This window comes from Lissotriton vulgaris, chromosome 7 (genome assembly GCF_964263255.1).
Source record: "Lissotriton vulgaris chromosome 7, aLisVul1.2, whole genome shotgun sequence".
Lineage (NCBI taxonomy): Eukaryota > Metazoa > Chordata > Amphibia > Caudata > Salamandridae > Lissotriton > Lissotriton vulgaris.
The window spans coordinates 1,722,720,953-1,722,742,577 of record NC_141695.1 but is presented as its reverse complement, the minus strand read 5'-3'; the positions used below and the strand labels follow the sequence as shown (position 1 = coordinate 1,722,742,577).

The 21,625-nt window shown below is 44.7% G+C and overlaps 1 protein-coding gene across 1 annotated transcript; it reads right to left on the bottom strand.

Annotated features, from left to right (window-relative positions):
* Positions 1–3,122: 3,122 nt before the first annotated feature.
* On the bottom strand, positions 3,123–20,348 carry LOC147706433 (protein C10-like). Its single transcript, XM_086932933.1, has 3 exons — positions 19,905–20,348; positions 7,456–7,632; positions 3,123–3,506 (listed from the first exon to the last, which is right to left on the bottom strand). Exons 1-3 carry the CDS (start codon positions 19,978–19,980, stop codon positions 3,364–3,366), a joined length of 396 nt encoding a protein of 131 aa, XP_086789059.1. The 5' UTR covers positions 19,981–20,348; the 3' UTR covers positions 3,123–3,363.
* Between the last annotated feature and the right edge of the window lie 1,277 nt (positions 20,349–21,625).

Here is a 21,625-nt window from a genome sequence, read left to right as displayed (position 1 = left end):
TCTCCTCCTAATGGCTCAATAAAGCCCAGAGCTCTTTGTAGGTTTTCGCACACCACTCGCGGGCTAATGAACTTTCACGATTGTGTGTCAGTGCTTGTTATTTTAAAAGAATCGTTTCAGTTCAGACTGCAAATACCAGTCCAGCCTCCACGGTCTTGGCAATTCACTTTTTTGGGCGACAGTACGTAGAATCGTCAATATTTCCGTACTTACTGCAGTTTAGAATTACGTAATTTTATGCAGCCGGCATTCTGTTCAGGGCAGGTCCTGGGAGCTGGATGGGAAGGTTGCACCAGACTCGTGCTTCTGAAGAGACAGCAGGGCCGGGGCGCAGTCAGTCACATGTCATACACGTTCACGGGTGCAACCCTGGTACATACGTAGCAACGTTTGTTCCAGCATGCAACTGTTTTAAGACAGTCTTTCTAACATCGAAAAGGTTGGTTTATTCACCCACACCTTTCTGCAGAAATGGTGAATATTGCGCAACGTCAAATCACATCTGTGAGAGTTCACTAGTGAAAATAGCATGGATTTCAGAGGCGGTTGAGCATCTAAGACTTCCGATCAAAAAAGTCCTTCAAACGAAAATGGCTTAATCGGAGTGTTCCTAATGTATTTTTGGTGGAGTAAATTACTAAAAAAGTTTATGACACACCTCCGGGTCAACAGGATAGGATATTGCTGCCATCCCCACAAGTACAAAACGTCACATAGCATCAGCAGCAAACTGCCATCCAAGCACCATGGAATCCCTTCATTCGCCTAATATACACACCAATGCGTCAAATTATTGCTTCTCTGTCTCACATTTGTTACAATCAGGGCCATGTTTTATGCCTATTTTTGGTGATGTAACAAGACAGCTGCGTGCACTAGTCTTTGTGCAGCAGAACGTGTCTTCTGTCCTCACTGCTCATTTGCTATACTAGAGCGCTTTAAGGCGAAGACCTGTACTGTAAGCGCTATATGACAAGGTTCATGGAAGATCTAGGGAGGGTGCATTTATTTGTATTTAGCAAGCAGGGGGATTGTTGACTTGAGTGCCCGGTCCAGGGGTCCTTTATAGGTCTAACACGCAGGGCAGGTTAACAAGCCTGTCCCTAATGTAGTTGTCGCCCCCTCTTATCACAGGGTACGGATAACTTTTCTTCATAAAGAGAGTAGCGGAGTAAATCAAATGTTCAAGTCATTTTGATAGACAATTATATACGCATCAAACTTGTTTTTTCAGTATGACAATCTCGTATTCAATATTATGCTGTCCCCTTGCTTACTAATGGAATCTAACACAGATGTTGAAATCTTGTATTATTGAGCGGGATGTATATGCGACATCGTGGATGTTAAGGGAGTATTCACTCTCAAAGATGGCCGCTCTAAACACTATTTGCAAGAAAGATTGTCATCTTCTATCGCCACGATTTCTACTAAAGTTCGACAGTCATGGCCTTCCATCTTCGTCACGTGACTCATTCTGTTCGCTTGCCGACTGAATTATTACCCAGGGCAATACATTCAATGGACCACGAAAGACTTTGTTTTGTCCAATCATGAGTAAACAAGCATTGGCATAGCCAATACGTCTCACCTTTGGGACCTTATAAGTGTTTAGTCATTCAACAGGTGATGTTGTTGCACCAAGGATATTTTGCTGGATAACTAAATACTTATAAGGTCCCAAAAGTGAGACCTATTGGCTATGCCAATGCTTGTTTGAGTTTCGTTCCTTTGCTTTTTATTGCTGTTCCATTTACTAATCCCACCTGCACAGGCTGCGGTAGCTTACCACTTCAACATGGAGTAAGAGAAGACACCAGTGCGGATAAATTCATGTAACAAAGTCAGCATGCCCACACAAAGTCTTCAGGAATGTATGCAATGGTATGAGAGACATTTGTACATACTAGGATTGTAGTAAAACCTAATTGCACTGAAAAGTGAAACATACTTGGGTATCAGCCTGCTTATTTTTCAACAGGTTACCCACAATCATGTCAGCATTACTACGATATCTAATGGCAATGCAGTACTATGCAAATCTCTGATATCATAAAATATTAGGACCAATCAGGATACAAACTGCATTATTACTGCTATATGTCAAAGTCATACAATCAGTATGAGATTATCTATTGGTCACAAGATCTGTATTGAGTTTACTCTTATTACCAGCCATCACAGTTCAGCACAGCAGTGGGAATGAATAGCAATGGCATTTAAAGTAATAGTTAAATTCTTGTATTTCTTGAAGGAATTTTGAAAATAAGCTTCTCCCATAAATTTGTGCAATGTGTCATAATCTCTGTCCACGGGATGAGTCTTACAGGGCTGGTTGGCTCACTGTATTTACACTAACAATGACCGGTCCAAATTAGTTACAGCAATGGGCAATGCAGAGCACTTTTGGACAAATCAAGGACATGTGATGCAACAGGTACTCCTTTCTCTGCAATTCACATCTCATAAAACCAACCTTATAATGTTCTCATAGTTTACAGCCAAGATTTAAAGGGGTGCAGTCTTGCGGCCTTGAGTTCCAAAAGTCAATCCATAAAGCATGCAAGACCGGGGGGCCCATCTATGTGAACAATGCTGATCTAAAAGTGCTAACACTCATTGATTAAATGCATGCAGGTAATCTCCTACAATATGCCAAGCGACTCATTTCATTCTTCTATATCAACATTTTTAGTGACAAAGTCATTGCCAGGCAGTTGGGGACCACTCAAAGCTGGCAGTCCTCAGCCAGAGGGCTCTTCCCACCTAGTATGCCTCCTGCCAAGGACTAAATGACGCCCATAGTAATTAACCGGTTCACAGGCTCTCAGACATTCACTTTTGCACCTCTTGCCACCTGCCTGGATCTTGTAGGCAGTTAAAGTAGACACGCATATGAATATAAAAGCCATTCTGCAGAATGCATCCCAATTTGATTAAGAACTGCCCCTGACTACTTCATGATGCATGATAACAGACAGCTGGTGAATAGCATTAAGCTATTCGGCCAACTCTCCTCTTTAACACCATTGTGGCTGGTCATCAACAATCCAGACACAGCTTCTGGTTTGAAGATCATACTTTGGACTTGAAAGAACCAAAGAACTATCTTGACAGAGGAACACATCCGACTTAATGTTTTAATATTTTAGAATATTACATAAAAAGTAAGAATATAAAACCACAGCATAACAAGAAACAGACAAAACACTCCACGTTTAGCCCCATGCTAAAAGAATGGTCCAATTCCAGCTCAGACACAGCAAAATAGTTCGATAGCACAATTAGAGTTCATGTGACAGTTCTCAGTACACATCACGTCCGCTTTTCAGTACTAGGACATAAGTTTAGCTATCCGTTGTTTCATGATGTAGAAATGGCAGTACCTCCTTGAGGGGGCACCGTCATAGGTGGCAGGAACATAGACTTTAGTTTGGCAGACATAGCTGCGATCTCGGGGTCCTGAGACTCATAGGACTTGATCAAACGAGCAAACTTCAAGACGCCTACAAAAGGAAAAGAGAAACAGACAAAGGAGCCAGTGAGGGTGCTTGGAGGCGGAAATAACAGAGCATTTTCAATTGACCGGGCTATCTCTTGTTCCTTCTGAGAAGCTGCTTCTGGTGCTGCAGAGGCAGAAAACTAAATTCACAAGTACACAATAGGTACAGTACAGGTAACAGGAGTGTTAAAAAATAAACTGGTACAACACTTGCAGCAGCAGCGCATGGTTTCCCAAAAACAAAGAATAGGCTCAGCACAAACAGCAGCATGGCAAGCCTCCCTCATGTACAAGGAAACCTGTTCTATACTGTTAATTGCTAAATCTAGGCAATTCCTATTCTTAAATCTCTCAGAACTTAAATAAATTACCATTCTAAAGCATTCTACAATACTGGAAGCATCTGCTTGATACCAAGATAAGGGGCAGGACTTATTGTTTGTGGGAGATGTTTATGACGGATGATATTTTGGTAATGAGTGCTTTTTAGTTTTGATTTCCACATTCCATGTTTATTCGTGGGGTGGCCCTCTCAAATTTCCCACAAGAAAGGTTATCTTGTTCAGTAACCTAGACGTTGCATCCAATCCTAATGGTGCATGCAGAACGACAGTGCTGGTCCCTCCTTCAGACTATGTGTAAAGCCTTCTGTGAAGGTCCCTGTCGACATGACTTCAAGTGAGCCCATTCAGTCCACATTTATTTAAATTGACAATGCACACGTGCACTCGGTTGTTATTGGTCAACACAATACATTCATCCGAAAACATTGCCATTCGCAGAATGTCCCAAATACGCTTAAAAGTGCTATCACCACCCATTTGTCTCAAAGCCTTTCAGTTTCTATCATCGGCACAGAGTGCTACATCCTCTCCCCCACTGAATACCATACTGCCCCACTGAGAGAAACTCACACTGCCTTCAGCTACAACCCAATTGTGCCCCGCTATAAACACCTGAAGCAACTCAATTCAAACTATGCACCAGACAAGATTAATTTTCTGCCTGAAACAAGTAACAACATTCTTGAAGAAAAAAAAACACCCACAGGCAATACAACAAAGCTTTTACACTCATTATTCAGAAATCTGAGGACATGAAAAGAAAAGTAGCGCTTTACTGGCAAACTCTGTAAGGTGGTGCTAATGTGTTTGGGTGTGAATAAAACCAATCAGGCCACTTTGCGACTACTCTGTCATGTTTTATTTAGTTATGTATTTATTGTTCGTATTTTAAAACCTTTTTCTCTCCTCCGGAGGCCACGTTTTGGAATAGAAAAATGTCAGAAGAAGACATTTGCAAGAAAGTGTTTCCTCTTTTTTGCGATCCATTTCACTGGGGAATGAATTACGGTAAGGAGGAAAGAATAGTCACAGTTTTCTGCAAGTGAGCAGGAGCGTGACAGAAAGAGAGAATAAGAGGAAGAAAAGGGGAGGGGGCAATGGAAGTGGACACTGTCCTGGTCTTTTCCGAGCAAGATGGAAGAGACAGCAACGGTTATGAGCTTTCCCGTCTGGTCACAAACACTGCAAATACTCCAGTCACTGGCGTAGCAAGGATTTGAAGAGTTTGTGGTCGGACTGCTCTTGCAGCACATGTACCCAGTGGACTGCTCTGCAGTCCAGCCACAAACTTGACAGTCATTACACTGACGTAGCTAAGCTGTGCCGCCGCTAAGCAGGGGAAGGTGTGGGGGGGGTGAGGGAGGGGCTGGCATCCGATTTCTGCTTTAGCCATTGTTCTTTTGCTCACAATGCCACCCCAGTTTAGTCCCAGCCATATGCAAATCAGTCTTGAACCTGTGCCTCATGGGAACAGTCCAGCCCTAACTGCCAAGCCTGGCCCTCCCTGGGTCGGAAACAAGCATCCTGAGATCGGTTTTGGGGCATCACCCTTCATCAGCCAGGCTAGCTAGAATCCAGTGGCATAGTGAGCCTGGGATACATGTCTGAGCATACCCGGTGCACTTGGCGAGAAAGACAAAGGCACACAGATGATGGATGGAATGCAGAGCAAATCAAACATTCACCCCCAGTCGAGAGATCTGGGTTAAATTCATAGTTCTTTTGCCCACACCAGCCTAGTTTAGACACAGCCATATGCATAGCTGCCAAGGTTTCACATTGCTATGCGTGACATTTTTATAATTTCAGTGTTCTTAGGAGTGACATTTCCACGACAATGAGTGACCTTTTCTCGTGAGCAAAATCAAGCAATGAAGACGAGGGAAAGAAATATCAGAAATTGGCTACGCAACCTATAAAACTAGTTATCATTGGGAAAAGAATTGTTTTCCGTTTCCACCGACAGATGCTTTCAGCTTCATTTCCTTGTACAACAAAGGTTTGTTCGGGGACCAACTGTGTAAGGCAACACAGCAACCTAGAGCTAGAGCCCGCAAAGGAAATTAGAGCATCTACTTAAAGCATCTGGTCCTGGAGAAGGGAGGTGCCAGACTGCCCCTATGGGTGTGACTGGACAGCAGCAGCATCCGTTTTTGGGAAAGAACTGTGCTGATGTGGAGACCCTGCAATCTGTGCGCAGCAACGAGTGCACCGTCGGTGAGTGGGGAGGTGACGCTGCTGTGTGTGGGCCTGTAACACTTTCCTGTGCTTGTGAGAAATATATTCCCAAGATTCATGCATGACTCTTTGGGCCAGGCTTACTTTATTAGCGCTGGTGCATGCACGATGGGGGGGGTCGGCGCAATCTACTGTGCTGATGATCACTCTTCATATTCAAAAGGAGTTTTGCGCTAGAAATTCATAAAAGTGAAATCTTAATAGTTCATGAAGGCGGGTGTAAAAGGCAGGTAGTGCAAAACCGTAGGAATTCATACAAAATGAGATCAGTGTGACGCGAAGTAGCAAGTCGTGGCTTTGTGTGATAGGACAGAAGCAAAATAAAACATGTGCAAACTGTGGACAGGCAAGGGTAGTGGGGACTGATTTTCCGGCTCGTGATTCGAGAATTAATTTTCCATGAATGGCGTAGTGTTCGCCTACACCAAACAAAAGTTTGTCTGAGCCCTAACAAACAGAGGGCAGAAAGTGAGTTTGTGTTTACTCACTGTCATCCAGCAGACTCTGAATGTTGCCCGAGAGTCAGAGCGCACCCTCCTCATCTGCCGCATTAAGCAGCACAGAGGTTGCGTGTGAATCACACAGTGTGACAGTCTGGCTGGCACAGACGCGGTAAGGAAAACCAGATATGGCACCTCAAGTGCCAATCAGACACCATCATGGTCATATAATGGGTGGCTCCATGCCAGAAAAAAACAGGTAAGTCGCCACCCCCGGATCCACTAAACGTAGTCACTGCCGGGTCGTCATTGCATTGGTTAACAACACACAGCGGATCTGAAATGAGTGGGCGTGGTAGTGGGCCTGCAGCACCAAAAAGTAAACATCTCTGTGTTGACTGATGTCGCAGTACGTTTGTAACTAAAATATTTTATCAAAAAGGTGTGCTGCAGTGTATTTCAGACAGCAGGGGAGGCAGCACGGAGGACACTCAAGCCACATGGAGCTTCCTGCTTGAATGTAGCTCTTTGTCCAGCGCTCCTCGTGTGGGTAGTCGGGGTGCTACAAATGCGTGACAATGCATTTTAAGGCGGGGATGCGGACATCACACCTAAAATGCATTAATCTAACGCCCGATGCGAGGTACTTGGCAGGGCTGCATATGCAAATCAGTCTTGAACCAGCATGGGGAGCAAAAAACGATAGATTTAGGCCCAGATATCTGTACTGGGGTGAATGTATGACATTGTTCTGCATTCTGTCCATCAATTGTTGTTTTTGCATTTAGCACTGATCTGCAGCAGACTCTGGGTGTTACCCAAGACATTTCTTTAGATTAACGTATATTAGTTTAACCCAGTTCTAGGTCTAACGAGTGCTAGGTCTGACCCCTGACTCTCTGGACCGTCTGCATGACCTTCAATCACTTACCTTCACCATCGTTGGTGAAGCCATAGGCCTTGATAACCTCTTGCTGGATCTGCGTAGCTACAGGAAGCACAAACTGAAGCATCTTCCCCATGTCATTGCAAGCATTGTCACGGGCCTCGTCCATGCGCAGGGTGTTCTCCGGGGAACTGAATGCCTTCATCACCTCTACAAGGACCACTGCAAAGCGGGGACAAAAAGATTACATTCAAACGAAGGTAAAGTCTGAAGATCATGCAGAGTCGGTATGTAAAGAGCAGGCAGGGAAAATGCAGAATGAAATGTCTGGGAGTCCTGATCTGCTACCTATCAATAAGGAGCAGCCACTCAACTGCACAGACAAAATTCAATGGCATCAAATGCCAGATTTTTCATAGGTTGAGGACATCACAGATTGGCTTTAGCAGAACCTGATATATCACTGGGAAACTTTAATAGATCTAGGTTATATCGCTGAACAGTTAGAATCAGATTTAACAGATCTATGTAGCACAGTCCTTTAAAAGGGTCTAATCAACTCACAACAAAGTTTTAAAAGTTATAACTATTGCATTTTAGAAGTTTATCTGCGGTACTTGTCTGCACTTGGCAGTCAGCTCCTCCCTGCATGGCCTCCGTCCAAGATACAACTGCCCCAAACCATTGCTCTCTCACTGTCACACATATCACACAGCTCCAAACTAGTCAGTCATCCTTTCCTTCAACCAATGTACTTCACCTATCTACTGCACTACCATAACCTCTCCAACAGACCCCTCCATCTTCATTCAAGTATACCCTGCCTCTAAAAAGAGGTTACTGGTGTTCAGTCTGGTTGCGCTTCTCTCTAAATATGGCCTGACTTGTTGACATAATTTTCACCGCCGCTAAACGGACGAAATGCAAATCTCGCTCTGCTTTCCATCATTCTCTCACACCCATGCTCCTGTCACAGACTGCCTCACAGTTATTTGTAAAACTCCATGCATGCTACTATTGCATTTTCTAATGCTGAACTCCTTAATGTTGCGGACTCCTCTGCTTCATTAACTCTTTTGTTCTCCCAGACCTTACAGCCCAATTTCTTTCGCGCTTGAACGGGACTCTTTAAATCTCTGCCATAAAAGGAGCATGCTAAGTAACTCTGAATGTGGTTTAGGGCATTCTTCACCATTACAAACTACTACAGCTACCACCAAACACTCTTCAAGTGCTGACCATCTGAAACGGTTGGTCTCAAAGCCACTTCGAAAGAGGCAAAACCCCCATCAATACCATAGCAGCAAAACTAACCTTTTGCACGACCCTCCCAGTCATCCTACCATAGAACTTTTATTTCCTACCTCAACAAACTCAGAACATGCCATGCTTAATTCCATTTATTCTGTTCAGACACACTCCCATCAGTTCTTACTGCCAGAACCACAAACTGCTCAACCTGGTTTTCAATGCAGTTCAGAGTATTACTCCTCCATCCATCTCACAGACAGTTCAACTACACATTTCAATAAATCTGCAGCCTTTCAACCACCATGGCCTTTTTCTTCTCAAACCTCCACATGTATCACCCAGAGTACAATCTTTCAGTCCTACTCCACTTACACAATTTCACCAATTAGATACAGCCTATTCCCCCTTTCTCATTGTTCATCTACCCTCAAAGCTACATTCCCCCGATAACTGGAAAACTACCTTAAACCCACAAATAACTCCCATCTTAAAACCATACAATACAGTGCCATCCAACTAGCTGCAGACTGAATCATAATAGCCATATCTACAATCAGAGTTTACAAAATTCCACGAAACCACATAACAACAATCGAGTCCACCGCCACAAGAGAACACCAAAGAAGCAGCAAAACCATACTCTCAGTTTAGCAAACACACAGTACAAACGGTAACGTATCATTTGTCTGGCTCAAGTATCTATGCATAGGGATACTTGAGCCAGATTGCCCCTCAGATTATGGGTTGCAGGCAATCCAAACTATACCCAAAGCACTAGTGCCTTCAATGTTAGAACTAAAATATGCAATTTTGTACATGCATCCACAATATTGTCGATCAAAAAGTAGAGTCCCTTCAAATACCCATCTACAAGTGGGAACTCTCTGACCTAAAGAAAAGCTTGAGATACTTGTAATACAAGTTGGTTATGATTAAGGCTCCCTGTTTTCCGTTTTTACTGATAAATACAGACAAAAAAATTTTTTGTCTGTGTTTATTTTTTATCGTGGATAAAAACAGAAATTGAATTCTTTTTAGAGTGATTCTAATGGCTATCAGTCATGACTGCTTGGCCAATAGCTGTGCGAATTGACAATTTAGGGGTAAAAAAAAGGGATTTCTAGTAGAGGCTTAAACAGCAGTAGATATGCACAACCTTGATACTAAAATGTTCATGTTTTTATATCAGTGCATTGATTTATCATCTGTGGGTTTTCATATCATTGACACCTATTAGCATTTAAGCATGAATGCACATTTACCGGGTACATAAATGTGGAAATAAAGTAGTTTCATATTCATTTTTTAACAAAACCCAAAATAAATATGTATAAATACAGATAACATTAGCACAAAATAAATATGGATAAATGCAGGCGGAAATGTCCCAAAAGTAAATACTAAAATAGGAAGCCTTAGTTATGAACTTTTTTTGTCTGTATTTACTTTTTAATGTGGATAAAAGCAAAAATTGTGCTGCTTTTTGAGCAATTCTAAATGCTGTCTGCCATGACTGCCAGGCCAATAGCTGTGTAGATTGGTAGGCGAGGGGGCTAAAAAAAGAATGGAATTTTAGATATGAGGCTTTAAACGGAGTAGATAAGTGCAAGGTTGATACTGAAGTTTGCATATTTTCTTATACGTGCATTGATTTATCTTCTGTGGGTGTTTACAGCATTGAAACGGTAGGCATTCAAGCATGAGTGCATATTTACAGGTAAAATAAATGTGGAAATATAAAAATTTCAGCTTCATTTTTAAATAAAATCCAAAATAAATATGGATAAATACAGATAAAATAAGCTAAAAATAATTATGGATAAATACAGAGGGAAATGTCCCAAAAATACCATAAAACCGGGATTCCTAGTTATGATGTGAAACAATCCACAGATGTAAGTGCATAGGCAGCTAGGAGCAGAGGTCTTGAGCAATCAATATCATCCGGAAACACTAATTATGAGGTGCTGAGTAGCAAATATAACAGGTGCAAGGGTTCGATAAGTAGACCTTTACAGTCAACTAATGCCAAACTGATTACCATCACAAGAATTAGGAAAATGAAATGGGGAGGAAGGAGTTTCATCAATAGCACTGCTATGCTTTGGAAATCGCTCCCACTGTATCTTAGGACTATACCCACTCCTCTTGCCCTTAGAAGGGAATTGAACACTTGGCTGTTTAGAAATCAGTAATGCACCAGCTTATTAACTCACTGTTGGCAATCGCCAAGACACCTTCAGGTAGAAAATAGAAATGTATTCAACATAACATAAGTATGCCTATCATCACTAATCCCTAGGATTCCATAATATGTAAACTAGCAGATCATGGCGCATTCTACTTCCAATACACCTGCTTGATGTGTCAAAGGTTGGTTGTCCCTGGGTAGCTTTAACAAAGCATGATCATAAGGCAGCCAATCATAGCTGCATATCATCGTCTCGTGACTGAAAGATCATAGATGTATGACATCACAAGGCAGCATTAACCGAGTTCAATGACAACACAAGCAACATTTAACAATACTCACTGTCAACTTTAACAGCCCGGTGACATTGCAATGCAGCTTCAATAGAGTTCAAAAACATCACAGGGTACAGCTATCATTGCTCGGTGACATCAGCACACACCATTAATAATACATTGACATTAAAGTGGAGTTTCAATAAAGCTTGATTACATTTTTAAAAAACTGACAACTTTATATGACATTAAAACAGAGTGAACAGGGACATGTTGGCAGAACTTCAATGGAGGTCTACGACACATCAAAGAGGTTTTAACTATATTTAATTAAATCAGAGTACCTATTTTAAGATTGCACAGAGACAAAAGTGGGCAGTATTAATTGTGCAGTAAAATCAAAGGTGTGGTTACCAAGGCAAAACAACATCAGTATATAACAATAAAAAGAATAACCTGGTCGAACAAAGCGAGTGGCATCACCTCAGAAAACATCCAACATTGGGATCATTTATTGAAGTGTAATAAAGTATCACAAAGTCATACCGTAAAACGACTGTGAGGGTACCACTTAAGGGCAGTGTTCATTAGGAGAGATGTTATGCAAATATACCAAATACCATAAACTGCTCACCTGCCTCTCATACTTCATCATTCACCCCGCTGTATCCCATAACACAATAATCCTGCCTCAGTGCTCATCATGCATGGCAGGGAACCACCACATTGAATCAAAACAAAGACAACATCCTTCCAACCACACACCATGCAAGGTGCAGTATGCCAAGCAAACACAAGGAGATGATGGACAGAGCTCTGGAACTATTCTTACACTCACCCCCAGTCACAGAACTGGGTTGAATCCATCATCGTTCTTTAGCTCAATTCGCCACCCCTGTTCAGACTCAGCCACATCAAATCAGTCATGACCCTGTTCCTCATGGACAGTCCAGCCCGAACTGCCAAGCCAGGTCTTCCCTGGACCAGAAGCAGGCATCCTGGGACCAGTTTGGGGGTAACACCTCTCATCAGCCAGGCTAGCTTGAATCCAGTAGCAAAGTGAGCAAGGGATCCACGTCTGGGCATACCCTGCCAACTTCGGGCGAACAAAGCAAGCACAAGGAGATGATAAGACGGAGCTCTGAAACTTTTCAGACACTCACCCCCAGTCACAGGTCTGGGTTGAATCTATCATCGTTCTTTAACTCACTTCACCACCCCAGTTCAGACCCAGCCATATTCAAATGAGGCATGACCCTGTCCTCATGGCGTTGGAGTCCTTTTTAGGTCTCGCTGAGTTAACGTGCATGCGTTCTCAGCGAGACTTAAGTAAGGGGCATTCAAAAATGCTCCCAAGCAGGCGGATTGCCTACAGAGCATGTGTGCAGGCGTGTGCACATCGAACACCATTTGGCAGTCTGTGAGCCTCTCTCCGCTCTCACACTTCAAAGGAATCCGTTCCCCCGCCACGCAATGCCAGAGCTTGTTGTTTACGGACATCCCAGCTGCTTTTGTTCCGGAATCCGCTCCCCCGCCCCCCTCTGCACAATGCCAGAGCTTGTTGTCCAGCGGATCACTGGAAGGCTTTATAAAACACTATCTTTGGTGAGATAAGTAATGCGTCCCTAGGCAGGATAGAGGCACCCGTTTAGGGGCTTTCGATTTTTCCTTAAAAAGAAGGACATCAATTAATGCATGTCCACTTTGCCATCTTTAATCACAGAATTAACCGCTACCGACTCGAACCCTCAGAGTGGCAGTAGACGGCACGGAAGGAGTGCCTTTTCCAACTCAGAAGTATGAAAGAGGCCACTGATCATTGCTGTGTGGGTCACCACATCCTCCTCTTGAAGGTATGTGAGTAAATAAAGAGACAGGGAAGATATATGAGAATAAAACACTTGCTGCCTTCTATGTGAAGATTCTGCAAGTCACGAGTTCTGAGACCATAGAACTACCTTGTGATGTTCTCTGTGTATGGCAGGAGGCATTATATTCTTTATAGGTTTGTTTCACACTCCATCACCCCCCCCCCCCATAAACCCCATCCACACTGTTCCCTCAAGCACCTTCTTATAATAGACATCCTCTGGTCGCAGGCAAGGAGAATAAACGTAAAATCTCTAGTGTGAGCGAACAGGCCACTGATCGGTTTACACTTTGTTGCAGGCACATACTTTAAGACGATTTCAATGTATGGTAATGTCAAGATATATTCTTGTGTTTTCTTGGTGAATTACGAAGTGTAATGAATAAGTCATCTTAGATAAAGGACCTCCTTAACTCTCTACACCCCCTCTCTCTCTCTACACCCCCTCTCTCTCTCTATGCCCCCTCTCTCTCTACACCCCCCTCTCACTGCCTCAATTGGCTTCCCATGGAAGGGAGATGTATTTATAAACTGGCCTGCATCACACACAAAACCCTTCACTCTCCTGCCCCCTACTACCTAAATAACAAACTGATTAGAGCAGGTCAATCCAGAACGCTGAGAAGCTCCAACTCCCTCCTTACTCCTCCGAAAATGAAAAAAAAACAACACCCAATACCGATTGTTTTCTGGCATCGCGCCCAGGATATGGAACGCTCTCCCTGGAGTCCTCAAATGCAACCCCTCCTTCTCCTGTTTCAAAAGGGACCTGAAACTCCATCTCCTTAACAAATACTTTCAGGACCAACGTCAACTTACCTAGACTACTATATCCGAGTTGTCTCCTCTCTCCCTGGACATTCAAGGATAGTGGGTGACTGGACTATGTCATTCTCACTTGTTTCTTTTATTGCTCTCTCCCCCTCTGCTGCACTACATATTTATTTCGCATACTGTATTTTTAGGTCTCGTGTGGCGTACTGCGCACATGCGCAGTCAAGCTCGCAAGATTTTATGTTTTAGAGTGTACTTCACGATCTAGGGTTAAGCCCCGCCCCTCTTCTCCATTGGCTGGCCTCCTAAAAGGTGGCCAGCCATTGGAGAAGAGGTCCTAGTGACGTTCTTCTTTCTCTTTAAGCCCAGTCCTTTTCAGACTGGGTTCCTTGACTTACTGCTGAAGTAAAAGGTTTCTTATCTTCTTTATGGGTCCAGATGGCCCCATAAAGAAGATAAGGAACCTTTTACCACAGCAGGAAGTCGGGCCACCAAGTATGCAAGGGACAGGGGTTAGAGAGAAAGACGGCCACGCAAAGATACACTCCCTCCAACCTTCAGAAGGACTTCACTTCACTTCGATGTATGTGTACAAATTTAAATTGATATGTTCTAACTTTCTTGTGAAGCGCTCTATTAAATCACAAAAATCAATAGAACACTCACCCGCGTGGCCCCATCGTACTGATTGCCTTGGACCGACAGCCATAGCAACGGTGCGCTGCCGCGACGCACCCACGGCGCTCGGCTGCATCACTGCTCGGCGTGCGCAGAACAAAATTGGGCTTCTTTAGAATTGCAGTCCTTTTACAAAACGGCCCCACCTCCCGAGAGCGGGTGGGCTGAACCATGGCTGTGCGGGGGCGCTCGGTACTGAATAACTAATCTGTTCAGCGTTGTTAACTGCGGGCCCGAAATCAAGCCTGTTCGTCCGTGTGACAGACTTCAAGCCAGCAGGAAGACCACTGTGACTGGCACGAGAGGCAATCTCAGTCGGTCTTCTTTCAAACCCAGCTACGCAGCGGCCTCCCTGTTACTTTCCCCTGATCAGAGCCACGCGGCCTCCACCTACGTCACGGGACGTCATCTCCTGCTGCCCTCGGTCTCGTCTGCACTCGCTGCTGGTCGGGTCTCAAACATCCCCTCCCGCTTCATTGCCCGCCTCGCCGTGAGCCACCGCCGCGAGTGTTCCTGTGCATTCAGGCCCAACACCACCTAGCCATAGGCGCTTCACACCCCCTGTGAGTGCTTCTCTGAACGTTTGCCGACACCTGCCGCTCACCTCTCCTGCGCCGCCCTGGAGCCTTCACGTCAGGCCTGCGCTGGGGCAGCAGAGGGTGAAATTGACCAGCCGGGGTTAGCTTCTTCGCAGAGCTAAATTCACCAAGTTATGGAGCTGGGATTGGGCCCACCGAATTGCTACAATGGGCTGCGCACCCCCCACGATTAGAGAATGTGGCTTGACTGTTTTCACAGGCGCTCCTGGCTGCTGCCTGCCAGGGTCTTGGCATATGCTCTCTGAGATGCTTCTTAAATGAAGGGGCCTTATGCACCTGTTATTTCAATGTTTGCCCTCTTAAAAACAATGTTACAAAATATACAGGGTAGTATTAAAACGTGTTTTGCTCTTCCCAATGCCTTTTGTTCCAAAACTAGAGTTCTCTTATGAGGCAGCAATTGTATGCACAAATCGCACACTGTGCCGTTACGAACTGAATGAGTGTTCAAGCTTTGATTAGCACGAGTTGCATGGCCTCCACTGTGATTCAGTGCGTGGAAGTTGCTACCGGCGGTGTGGGCTTGATTTTCTCTTGCAAAACAAGGTGATCTCAGTGACGCAGGGTGGTCTCCGACTCATGTGTGTGTGTGTGGGTGTGTGTGTAGCTCTGTGCGTGAGCGCCTCTGTGCGTGAGCGCCTCTGTGCGTGCGTGGCTCTGTGCGTGCGTGGCTCTGTGCGTGCGTGGCTCTGTGCGTGCGTGGCTCTGTGCGTGCGTGGCTCTGTGCGTGCGTGGCTCTGTGCGTGCGTGGCTCTGAGCGTGCGTGGCTCTGAGCGTGCGTGGCTCTGAGCGTGTGTGGCTCTGAGCGTGTGTGTGTGTGCAAATGCAATAGGTCTCGCATTTGCGAGGGATTAAGCTATTGGCATTGTAAATGACAATGCCATTTATTTATCTGTTTTCAAAACCAACAAATAAATAAAAAGTTTGTCATTTACAATGCCAATAGCTCTAACTTTTGCAAAGGCGAGACTGTTGCATTGTAAATGCTTGTTTTCTTTGGTTTGCTTCCTTACTGCAGGCCTACTATGTAATGTATGTCCTTCTGCTGTTTACTGTGTGTATGTAAAGCGCTCTGATACCTACGGGTTAAGCTAGCGCTATATAAAACTTTAAAAATAACACCCCCCCCACTTTCTACACCCCTCCTCTCTCCCTCTCTACACACCCCTCTCCCTCTCTCTACTCCCCCCCCTCTATCTATATATCGCACTCACTCCATATAACGCACTCACTCCATCTGTATATCACACTCACTCCATCTTTATATCACACTCACTCAACACCACCACAGCATCACTCAGGGGCACCACAGCATCACTTTGAGCCACCACAGCATCACTTTGCGCCACCACAGCATCACTTTGCGCCACCACAGCATCACTTTGCGCTAATACAGCATCACTTTGCGCTAACACAGTATCCCTCGTCGCCACAGCATCCCTCGTCGCCACAGCATCACTAGTCGCCACAGCATCAATCGTCGCCACAGCATCAATCGTCGCCACAGCATCACTCGTCGCCACAGCATCACTCGTCGCCACAGCATCACTCGTCGCCACAGCATCACTCGTCGCCACAGCATCACTCGTCGCCACAGCATCACTCGCCGCCACAGCATCACTCGTCGCCACAGCATCACTCGTCGCCACAACAATACTCAGCGCCACCACAGCATCAATCTGTGCAACTATTCAACAACTGGTTCAGATATGTTCTCTCAATGTTTCATGCTTTATTACAAATGTCACAAAAAGATGTTAATATTTCACTTCTGTTCTTGGATTTTCGTCACAATAAAATACACTGAACATATTCTTCACAAAAGTTATTCACAAAAGTTTAAACTATTGCCATTATAAATTACAATAACTTTTATTTAAGTATTAATTATTAAAAAAATAAAAGCCATTCTTATTTGTAATATCAATACATCTAAGTCACGTAAATACAACACATATTGCATTACAAATGCTATAGGTGTCACATTTGCTAAAGTTAAAACTATTGACATTGTAAATGACAAAGCTATTAATTTAGCTATTTTCAAAACCAACACATAAATACAAAATTTGTGATTTACAATACCAATAGCTCAAACTTTCCTAATGTGAGACCTATTGCATTGCAAATGTTTATTCTCATTTGCCTCCCCGAGCTTATACATTAATGTTAATGGAAAAATAAATTTTGTACAAATGACCTGTACCAACTATTGCACTCAATTGATGAAATGATACTGTGTTGACACCACTATCTCATCAACTGGCCATTCGTGGTTTTCAGTGATATCAACTTTATAGTTGAGGGGGCCAATATTAGAAATGTTTATGAATGAATAAGTATGGATTGGTCTGTGTGAACGGGTATGTTGTATGTTGGTTGCACCTGGGTTATTATCTGTTTTCATCACTATGTATTAATCTTTATATATTCATATTTATTGTGATCAATATAATAAATTTGATGTCATTGATTTGATACTTTTGTGTCCCATGTTGTGGAGGGGCAGTTACTTGTATGTGTGTATACCTATCAGCAGGGCACAAGTCCTAAAAACAGAAGTGGGGGGCCGCTGTCACCGTAAGTGATGTCACAACAGGAAGTGACGTCACAAAAGGTGGCTTGCACCATCGGGCTCATTGCCTCCCCTTGCTCACCCCTTAGATGCGATTGCATCTGAGAAATCAGCGCGTGAGCAGCGTGCTGTCAGCTCCAAGCTCCTCATCCCAGAGAGGGCAAAGAGTGAAGTTCAGCAGTTTAGCAGGGGGGACGGTGTCTACCCGGTAAAATAAGTGGGGGGACGCCGTCCACCCCCGTGGTACCCCGACTCAAACCCTGCCTATCAGTGACTATTAGCACTTGAAATACAGTGGTACGGCAATGGGGGTTTTTCTTGTTGGTATTGCCTGTTCCTTATGGCAGTGATTCCCAAACTGTGCGCCGCGGCGCCCTGGTGCGCCATTAGGAGGAGCCCGGGGCGCCGCCGGCGCACGACCTGGGAAAGCGCTTCTGCCGAGGAATAATGTAATCAGGTGAGAATGTAAGCAATTAATAAAAAATGATGCGTCTTTTGACACTCTAGGTTACCATCGGCCTGAAGGCAGCAACCAAAGCTTATTTAAATGACACTCAGGGGTGTTACACACTCAGGGGTGTTACAAATGCCACCCGTATGATCATGATGAATGGTTTGACTCAAGAGCGCGCAGTTGCCTGCGTTCACGTTGCCTCTGCCTATATTTGCAGAAATGAAGGTTGGTCGTTACTGCTGCCGGTGTTCAATAGTGCCTCTGGGGACCCGCTTCTCAAGAGACAAATATGTTGGTTTCAAAATACTCCTTGCTTTAAGTTCCTTGTTACTTTAATCATTAATGTCATGAAGGGGAACATGTCAAACTCGTGACCCCCAAGCAGCCAGTGTATTTCCATGCTGGCTGCTTTTTCTGCACTTTGTTTGTGTGAGGAAAAACTGGACCGAATTTTACAAGTCAGAAATTTCAGTGGGCAAACTCGCTGTGGCAGTAGGCCGCATTGCAGAGAGAATGAGTTTCCCAGCCCGCCCCTCAGCAAGGCCTGGCAGGAACCATGTCATAACCCAGTCACTGTAATAACCTTTCCTTCTCAGCCTCTGTGAAAGTTTCTCATTCTTCCCACCGAATATTTCTCCATGTTAGTGACAAGAAGAGTAAGGCCTCTCAAATTAAACAAGTAGAATAAAACCTTTAATAAAGTCTCTTGAATTGTATTGCGATCACATGGATAAAACGCTTACTACCTCAGACAAAACACCGCAGCTCAGACTGAAACAACCTGGGCATAGGAGAGGCTGTTAAATCACCACAGACTGGGCCGCCCACGTGTGTTTTATTTCTGGGATGAGAGAAATATAAGAAACTAAAAGTGACACCAAGACTTTCAGCCTGAGAAAATAAGGGCAAGCAGCAGGTGGAAGAAGGAATACACAAGGGTTGAACAAAGTGTGAAAGAATCAAAGGGAAAGAGAAGGAAAGCAGGACAAGGCAGAGAAAGGGGAGAAAAGAATGTCTGAAGAGGAAAGGCAGCAACAAGAGGTTGAGAAACGAAAAGGCTGAGAGGACAGAAGATGTTTTAGCTTTTTCATAAATGAAAGTTTCTCAAAGCATTATTAACGGACCATAAACAGATACAGCTGGGTTTGCAACAATGCAAGCTTCCTTTAATGCACAGAACAGGCACGCCTACAGCTGCTCTTTGGCTCTTTTAGGCGTTTAAGACAGTGCATTCTGGGACTTGTAGTTTGTCTTTTTTTTACACTATGAGGAGTATAATCTCACAACTCATTGTAAGCAAGAGCTTTGTATTATTTCTCACTTAACCAGTTATAGTACTGGAAGTACTCCCAATTCGGGCTTACACCCCCCCCCCCACCGGTAAAAAAAAGTGTCATGATGGGGAGCCACGGCCAACTGCCAACTAGGTCAAGGGAGCCACAGGTCGAAAAAGTTTGGGAACCACTGCCTTATGGGAACAGTCCAGCCCGAACTGCCAAGCCAGGTCTTCCCTGGACCAGAAACAAGCATCCTGGGACCAACACCGCGTGCCATCCATGAAGGCAAGCGCTTCAGCACCCTATATAAAAGCGCTATACAAATGCTGCAATAAAATATAACGACACATGACATCTCAACAAGTGGGCCACACAGAAAGGGGCGATTTTTCCTGCTACCTCGTCCATTCAGATCAAGACAAGATCTCATAAAGGGGAGAATATTCTGAAATACTTGCGGATTAAGAATTAATGTTGGTTAGTATAAAATGCGGCAGCAATAGCAAGCCCTAGACCTACCCCTGTGAGCCTTACACCCACCCAGACCTACCTTTCGCCTGCTCCACGGTCAGCGACACCGTCTGCGCCGAGCCCGTGGATGTCATCTGCCTCTGCAGGCTGGACATGCTGCTGCCTTAGGGGACCCCGCTCTAGAGAACAGCCCCTCTCTCTTCGGTAACACACGCGTGGGTGCCTCTCTCGTTTCTCACCCTCGGCCTTCTTTTGAGTGTCACAATTGTACCGTATGACGTGTCCCCCCCTCGCGGATGGTATGCCCCAACGGTCGTTATTCAGTGTATTGCTGTCGGTTGTGTACACCTCTCTGCAGAGCTCACTACTTTCGCTTTCTCTGATTGGCTGTTCTCCCGCTGCCGACGATCGGCGTCGCAGGGTTCAGACAGGGGCAGTCTGTGCGTGAGGAGACTCTCCTCACACTGCCCCCTGCAGGCAAGAGTCCCTCCGCCATCTAAGGATGTATCGCGCAAACACACTCAGAAGCGAACGCTTCTGTGGTATTTCTTCGTGTAACAATTACTATCGCATACTACTACCTGGCAAATAGTAAATATCAGTAAGACGGTTATATCACCACTTTGAAAAAAAACGGTCTTTTCTCACAGCAGAAATATTGTTCAGTAAACAAACATGCCTCGTACTAAAAAACGACGTTTTATGAGGTGCAATTCGTTGCAACACGCTGAAATGCCCGTATAAATTGTAAAATTCGGAGACACTGACGCTACGCCAGTCAAAAGTCCTCTTTTTGTTTCAGTTGCGCTATATCTAATATATCTAACAAGTGCTCCATCTTTGAAGTCTTCATACTGAGCCAGTGTCCTGCCCCCAGCCAGTCAAGGACTTGGACAAGGGAACCTTGTGCTAGTAGCTAAAAGATCCAAACCTAGTCAAACAAAGCCCCAACGTTGATCATTGATCCCCACCCCTTACTATACCAGCTTTGTGGCTTGGAAAGCTAATTGAATAAAATGTATCAATATTTCGGGGGGGGGGGGGGGGGGGGGGGTAATTCTTCCAACCACGGACAAAGTGGCTGTGAGAAGGGGAGACCACACAACAAAAGCCTAATTTACAACTAATTGGTCTTTTAAAAACCTGGGGAGAATTGTGGCTCAATGGTTAGGGCGGCAGACTTTGATGCAGAACACTGGGCAGAACACTGGCCAGGGACCAGGGTTCGATTCCCGCCTCGGCAGGATCGGGCTTAAATTCCTCTGACTGGATATTCTCACCTCAGTGCCGAATCTAAGCATGGGCCCCACGCTGCAACTCTGGGCAATAGCTTGCTTAGTCTCCACAACGGCCCCCGATGCACAAGGGATGCCTGGTTTCACCATGGGATGCCCGGGAGCGGACACCTCACAAGGAAAAGCCAGGAGGGGTTCCTTTGTGGTAGGAGTACAGGCGCCGGGATGCTTACGGGTTACTGTTCGTGCTATACAAATATAACATAAGTACCTGTATTCGTGCTATACAAATATAACATAAGTACCTGTAGTACTCGGGTGCGGCTGCAATTACATGCTTGCCAGCCCGCAAAGCTGTGTCAACCCAGGCTGACAGGCACGACGGTGGGGAGGTTGAAGCCCCGTGAGCCCAATGGGTGTTGCGCACCTGAAATGTATCTAATTTGCACACAAGAATTTTCAATCCTATGGCAGGACCAGAGGCTCCGATTATGCTTTTCTCATTTCTTTACTAAGAAATGCACAGTACAATAAAGAAATTCTCTGGGTAACCATAGAGTATACC

What these genes read in the sequence shown, in the direction of transcription:
- LOC147706433 (XM_086932933.1), bottom strand. Translation starts at nt 19,980, where the DNA reads ATGTCCAGCCTGCAGAGGCAGATGACATCCACGGGCTCGGCGCAGACG. An exon ending in GACCGTGGAGCAGGCGAAAG is followed by an intron (nt 7,633 to 19,904) that starts GTAGGTCTGGGT and finishes CCCGCTTTGCAG; the next exon opens with TGGTCCTTGTAGAGGTGATG. An exon ending in CTTCACCAACGATGGTGAAG is followed by an intron (nt 3,507 to 7,455) that starts GTAAGTGATTGA and finishes TTCCTTTTGTAG; the next exon opens with GCGTCTTGAAGTTTGCTCGT.